This window comes from Monopterus albus, unplaced genomic scaffold, assembly GCF_001952655.1.
Source record: "Monopterus albus unplaced genomic scaffold, M_albus_1.0 scaffold223.1, whole genome shotgun sequence".
In the NCBI taxonomy this organism is placed as follows: Eukaryota; Metazoa; Chordata; class Actinopteri; order Synbranchiformes; family Synbranchidae; genus Monopterus; species Monopterus albus.
In genome coordinates this window covers 361873-369227 of record NW_018128103.1, presented here as the reverse complement: position 1 = coordinate 369227, position 7355 = coordinate 361873, and the positions used below count along the sequence as shown (strand labels likewise).

At 40.0% G+C, this 7355-nt stretch overlaps 1 protein-coding gene across 1 annotated transcript; it reads right to left on the bottom strand.

Annotated features, from left to right (window-relative positions):
• Nucleotides 1-1255: 1255 nt before the first annotated feature.
• On the bottom strand, nucleotides 1256-6454 carry penka (proenkephalin a). The gene is made up of 3 exons (XM_020619584.1): nucleotides 6190-6454; nucleotides 5588-5734; nucleotides 1256-2127 (listed from the first exon to the last, which is right to left on the bottom strand). Exons 2-3 carry the CDS (start codon nucleotides 5729-5731, stop codon nucleotides 1534-1536), a joined length of 738 nt encoding a protein of 245 aa, XP_020475240.1. The 5' UTR covers nucleotides 5732-5734; nucleotides 6190-6454; the 3' UTR covers nucleotides 1256-1533.
• Between the last annotated feature and the right edge of the window lie 901 nt (nucleotides 6455-7355).

Sequence of the window (7355 nt, the reverse complement as noted above, 5' to 3'; positions counted from 1 at the left end):
GTGTGGTGTACACTTTGTAATAATTCTTTAGTATATCACTTGTGTGATGTAGAATGTTAACACTGTTATATTCTTTTTTAGTATAATATGTGTGTGTGTAGAAGTGAATCATTTATTGCTTGCAAACCAATGATGGTAAGATGATGTCATGGGGTAGGACTGGATAAGTCTGACTTCTTCCTACTCCATTCAAGCATGTACTAGGTATAAGCAAATTGATATTGGATTAGCATTTGTTGGATATGTGTAAAATTATGTGTGTTGACATAACTGTCTTTTCATGCTTGAAAGAAAGAATAAATCAAATAAAATCAAATCAAGTGTCGAGTAATAACTGATGCACACACTCATCCTTGTTTTTGTAACATAGCAGATCTTTACAATCACTTACATTCATGCACAGAACAAGGGCTGTATATTTTGTCCCTTAATTCTTACAGTGCAGTCACATACTGGGTGAAAACATCTGGGCCAGTTTGGAGAGTAGGAAAATCTACAGTGACCTCTTCCCATGTACATATAGGCATGTCAATATTGTATTAAGACTAACTTGAAAAGTCCCAAACCTATTCCTTAAACCAAGTTGTCTCCATAAATTCAACAATTTACTGTGTGGGGACCAGCATGTATTACCATCAATCTCAGCAAGTAAGCTGCATAAGCCAAATCACTTTGTCAACATTTTTGCCTGGTTTGGCCTTTCAAGCTACATAAATACTGCTTTAACCATCTGATTGGTGCAGTTTGTTGGTGCCTGGTGTAGCCTGAGAGGATGTCCTGCAGACACCACCAATGGCTGAAAAAACTACCTGCACCTGTGGCATATCATGGGGGGGGGGGTTATAAAAAATCTTTTGATTTGTTGATGACAATGAGTAATTATCATTTTCTTCCAGAACATGCTAGAAATGAACATCAGAGTAATGTAGTAAAAATAATCGCATGCCTCAGTAAAGACAGAACCCTGATCTATCATTTTGTAACAGGTCGGGTAAGGTTTCAGGTCCAACTAATTCTAATCAGTGTTACTGTATTAATAATAGGTGTAAATTGTTGTATTAACATTTAATCCAATTTCAGTCCACATCCAGCTTCATCATGTGTTAAATGTAGTGTAAAAACAGCAAATATCTGCATATTTTAATGTTTCAAGAGCCCTTGACTTTAGTGTGTCTCTCCTAAAACATAGACCCTGGCACACTTACAACCTTGAACATGGTAAACTTTTTAAAATCACACACTCAATCAACACATATTGATCAACAGATTCTTTTAATAAATAACATATTCATGAAAACCAGAAACAGACCAAAATGATTTGTTTACAGCGGAATAATGTATGTTCATCTTTTTATCATTGTAGAACCGGACGAACCAGTGAAGTAGGGAGCAGCACGGTATACAAAGCCAAATGATGCAATGCAATTAGCAGAGGAGTTGATTCAAACAGCAACAAGTCCAGACTACAAGGTGATTGGTTGAACAGAGGGGGTTGGAGGGATGAGCAGATCAAAGGGTCATAACTGTAGTGTCCTAGTCCATAAACCCTCCATACCTCTTCTGTAGCTCGCTGCCATCCTCCCAGGCCCGTTTCAATACCCCCCCACCCTTGCTGCTGTCCACTAGCCACTCAGGCCTGCCAACACGCCTCATGAACCCACCATAGCGCTTCTTGAGCCCACGGCCTAAAACCGCCTCCAGCATGTTGCTGTGCTCCACCCCTCCTTCAGCCCGACGCATAAAGCCTCCGTACCTCTTTATAACCTCACCTCCCTGATCATCCCCCTCACCACCGCTCTCGGCAGCTGAATTAAGGATCTTCAGGATCTCCAGGCGAACATTTTCTTCCTCATCCTGGTTTCCAGGATCCTCTAGTGCTTCCTCTGGAGAGGAGGAGCGGCGAGACATGAAACCACCATAGCGCTTCATGAAGCCACCGTACTTCTTGGCTAGCTGGTGCTCTGGTGATGTTGCTTCCTCATCATCAGCCCTCGTGGTGCCAGCTGCCTCCTGTCCCTGACCGGGGTCAGCATCTAGACGAATGTGTTTTTTTTCCTCCAGTAAGAAGTCCCGGCACTGGCGGAGCTTCTGGCTGTCCAGTCCACCATCGCACTCAAGTGAGCATGCCTGGAAATATCAAAATTATTATTATTCCAGTTAGTAATCGCAGTGTCATGTTTTTATTGAAACATCGGTACCTGAATAACTGTGGTTTTATCAGGAAAAGAATGTTTCCTTTTATTTTGCTGATTAATAAAAAATGTGGATCATTCAGAAATTTACCTGATGTGAGAATTGAGGGGCTATGTAAAGGCTGGGAAAGGGCAGATGTTTAAGCTTTTCACAAGAAACCAAAACAACTCTTCAGTATATCCTGGCTAACAGTCCCCAGTGATGGAACCACCATGGTTACAAACTCCTGATGCCTACAGCGACTATGGTGACTCACCACAGTCAGATCAGTGTTTCATGTTCACTGGTAAGGACTCATCTTTACATGACTAAATTGTCTATCTTTGTGGTTTTTGACAGCATGACATGCTGAATATTTCTTGATGAATTATTCTTCTACCCTGTCAGGGACCACAAGTTTTCAGATTGGTTTCTATAGAGGCCCCATAGTACAAAACCTGGCAAAGTCTGTGACTATCTTGCATTAAATGTGGACATTTAACAAGCAAAAAGGTCTACTGAAGAGAGAACATTCAGCTGCTTTATGGGAGACGTACAGTGGGAACTGGGTTTTTGGAGTCTTGACTCAAAGTCTGAATTTGTTGCTTCAATTTCAACCATTCTTTTTGAAAATCTGTCTCTTATAAATTCCCCAGTTTTATGGAAATGCAATACCAATTTCAGGAAAACACCTCCAAAACTCATTGTTGTTCAAAGATAGTATGACTGGGTATTGTTATAGTTAATAGTTGTAATAAGTTAGATCACTGATTAATCTTGTCCCTTTTTAATGTTTTTAAGCAAAAATTCACACTAAATTCTGGTTCCAGCCTCACAAGTTTGGACTATTAACTAGACAAAATAAGCACTGTGAAAATCTCACCTTGGGCTTTAGGAAACTGTATTTGTTCATTTGGATTATTTCATAGACAAATTCATTCTGAAATGCCACAAATATTTCTACATGTTTTATTTGAGATATTAATAAAGGAGAAGTAAATGAGGCTGTATAAAAAAAATGCTAATGCATAGCCAAATATTTGTGCTTGTCCTCTGTTACAATTATTGGACAGGTAACACCTTCCTGCTGTTTTGGGGATGTTAGTGAAATGTTAGCTATAAAATTAGTTTATATTAATTGTGTGCACTAGTCCCACGAACATGTCAACTGGATCATGAAAAAAATTAACTCTGTCTGTTGTCTGTGTTAAAATTTTATCTTGTTTTCACTGACAAATGGGGATAAAAAAAGTGGTTACGGATTTTCAATCATGGCTCTGTGGTCTAATCCATCCATCACTGTTGTTACATTTTTCAGTCGTAGTCATATTAAACCATGACAATAAGGCTTGATGAATTGATGAATATGCACAGCCAGAGGAGGCCATGTCATCCATCCTATGTGCACTACCCTCCAGCACCCTGGTAAAATAGAGAACAACAGAAAAAGACTGCACAGAAGAAAAAAACTGTTGACATGAAAGAGATTACAACAGTCAACAGATGGTTTGAGAGAACACAACAGCCCATTTTATCTACAACATCCCTCACTTAGTGCCTTAACAACTTAGAAAAACTGAGTTTCTCCCTTTAAACCATCTGCCTCAGCGTGTTCCTTACCCACTGACATTGTATCACATAGATCTAAGGGGAGCCTCCTCTATAAAAACTGCGTGTCCCTACCCACCACCCACTTATCCCTGTCAATCCTTTAACTAATCCTTTAAATATATGAGTCCATAAAACCTTAGTGGCAGTAGTACAATGGGGACTAAAGACATCTGCTGGGCCCAGGGGGGCTGCATATTGCTGAGATAACCTGCTTCTAACCTAATGTGTCATTGGATTTCACTTTTTTGAGACATAAGAGATTCCTATTTGATGGCACAGAGAAGGGATTCTTGCTGCGCTTTCAGTGCCGCTGGCTGATGACAGAATTAATGAACAGAAAAATTGGCAACTGAGGGGCTTGGAGGTTGGAGGGCAGCTGCACCCTCTGGTGGTCATAATGGGAAGTATACAACAAGTAGCAATTGTGTTAAGAGAGAAAAGGCAACAAAGACCAAATGTGAACAGAAAATATTTTGTTTATATTTCTATTCATACTACAGTTTGTCTGGTTCTTTATACTGCCCTTTCCTTCCTCCTGGCAATTACTGATCTCTAAGTGGTGTTGAAACATTTTTAAAAGTATTAGCCTGAATCCTTTACACAGGTTCTCTGTGTCAGAGAATATGAAGGAATTAACAGCTGCTCAACTCTTAATATATTTTTAGAAGATAGAAACCCTCTCCACTGTTAAAGTTACAGACTAATATAGAGCAGGTCTATCTGAACTGGAGATCGAGTAAGAGTATGTTGTGAGTAGTAGGAAGAAATAATTTCTTTTGAAATCTCATGAAATTAATCAACTTCAGTTGAGCAAAGATGTTGATATCACAGAGAAGTCAAAAGAGAACATTCTTCTATGCTCAGTGTTAATCCAGTCACACACCAAATTGAAATTCACACAGAAGTCACGAAACCCACAGCATGTGAAACCTGCAAGATGAAAAGTAGATCTGCATATCACACACACACACACACACACACACACACACAACACATTTCACTAAATTAATTTAATTTTGAGTGAAATGTACTGCATGTGGTTAGGTTTTTTTAAAATTTGAAATATACAGAACAATATTAAGGTGATTACTATAGCCTAAAAAAGTGAGGGGCAGAAAAAACTGATTAGGTACCCTGTTGAGTACTGGCTTGAAGCCAACAGAACAATATGATCATGATTACAGTCATCCACAGACTGAGGGAGGATGGATTCAAATGGGAAAAGAAGATAAAGGAAAGTAAATCCATCAGATAAATACCTATAAATGAAAGGAGAACAGTGAAATACTGTTGTGTGTGAAGTGTGTTTGTGTGTGTGTGTGGGGGGGGTGGGGTGGGGGTGGGGGGTATTAATAAAAACAGACCGAGATCCAGGAAAGACACCAATAAGAAAACAAAGAATGAGAGGAGTGGGGCTCAAAAGAGAAACTGAAGGTGGTGTGTATATATAAAAGGAGAGGAGAGGAAAGGAACGAAGAAAGTTTCAGGAAAATAAATACCTAAAGCATATTAAATGGCACTTTCAAAATGACTTTACGTGTAATTTGCTTTATCTATGATAATGGTTGGCATTAATATGGAGCTGCCCAGTGATCTGTCAGTCACTGGATATATTATAGCTGAGAAAATTCTGATAATCACTGGGAGAATGAGAAACCAGATGGCTGTGTCCATAACCGGGTTAGTCTGTAGAACTGAGTTTGTCTAACAAACATTTACCATAGGCGAGATACCAGTTTCATTTATAAGTCTGTCTCTTAGTGCATTAGAAATCTAGTTAACTAATCCAATATAGTGACGTTACCAGGGAGGAGAAACCAGACTGCTGTCCCAGCAGACGGTACACACACAGTGCGCACTCCTTCCCGCAGTCCATTCCAACCACCATCGACACGCACGCGCCCAGAAGCAGCATCCACACGCAGCTGCTGTGTGCGGGGGCAGCCATGAACTAAGGACGGAACATTACAGAAACAGGCAAAGGTTAAAACATTATCATAATGGTATCTCATCGAACAAAGTAAAATATGAAATGGGACGATCACTTTAAATTAAAAAAAGATTTAAAATAAATGATGCTTTTTACAGGTGAGAACGTATCAACAGAGATGTAGTCAGTCATGTAGAAGTTTCTGCTACTACTGCTGCCACTAGTACTATACTACTACATCACTACTACTAATTCTGCTACTACTTTCCCACTACTACAGCCAATAACAGCCTACAGCATACTAAACTGTAATACAAGACATTTGTAAACATGGCTTTTAAGTTCCTTAATGCGCAGTCTATAGGCTACGTTACGATGTTTCCCTCACTACACTTTTCCCTGGATGTAGCAGCATGGTAGTAACTGTATTAGTGCAGCAGTACAGGTTGTTTCTGCGAATTAAAACGTTTTCTTACCTTTGCGTTATTTTAAATGATATCTAAGCAGTTCTGTGATTTCCTCGCCCGCGCGTGCCCTCGGGTGCTGACGGACTGGGACACCTGAGTAGCGCGAGCCTGTGCACCTGTTATATGTGCACGCGGTGGGCAGAGCGGTCACGTTTCAGCCAATCAGCAAACACACAGGACGCTTTATAACTAGCCTATATGCGCTTTTATCCCGTTTTCTGTGACAGCAAAGTACCGCGCACAGCGTCTCGCCGCCTCGTGTACAGTCCGTTCAAAGCGCAGTCCGTTCAAACCGCGGGGGGCGGAGCCGGTGGCTCCGCGGCTTGTTTAAGTAGTTTGTATGGTTTACGTCACCGGGGGTGATGGGGGGGGCGGCTGAGGTGGGGTTAATAACCGTGATGATGAGACGTGACAACCTCCCCTTCTGTTTTTCACACACACACACACACAAACATATTCTGTCGCATATTGACTCTATCAAGTCATCTTTTTATTGCTCTTTAGAAGCGTTTCATGTAGATAATAAATGGCAATATACCATGTAGGTTCTGTGTGGAAATAATATTTGATGTTAGCATTCATGTCTCTATGTGTGCCTGTGTGTGTGTGTGTGTCATGCAGTCTGAGTGAGAAATGTCTTTTAACTCTAACATAAATGAACACATACAAGCTTTCTCTTGTCCCTGGATCAGAAGAACCAGTTCTGCACTGTCTTCAGCTGTTATGCTATAGTGGCCTACATAGAGTGTTCCTTTGCTAAATGTGACATGCTACAGCCAATACTTTCCTGACCAGAGTCATAAAGCTTTAATTAATAAGATCCTTTGTTTGATGTCTTATCAGAGGTGGGAAAGTCATAAAACCTGCAGTAAAAACAGGAGTAAATCTCTTGTGGGGGATTTTTATATGTTTGTCACATGATTAAGAGGTTAAGAGGAATGACAGGCTAATAGAAAATATATTTTAGATGTCAAAGGTTTAAGAAATAAATTATTAAATTCTGGAATTTAATAATTGCGTTATCAGTATGGGGTTGGGGTGGGGGCAGACACTGTCTGTGTATGAGAGAGAGAAGGTCTAATGCTTTGCCTGATGTTCTACAAAATGATATTTAATGGAGAAATGGTTTTTGGTTTTTTAGAATTAATGTTGCTTGCTAATGCCACTAATGTAAA

Excerpts from the sequence above, each read along its gene's own strand:
- penka (XM_020619584.1), bottom strand. The coding sequence starts at position 5,731 with ATGGCTGCCCCCGCACACAGCAGCTGCGTGTGGATGCTGCTTCTGGGC. Across the intron at positions 2,128-5,587 it reads AGTCTGGTTTCTCCTCCCTG|GCATGCTCACTTGAGTGCGA; the intron begins GTAACGTCACTA and ends TGATATTTCCAG.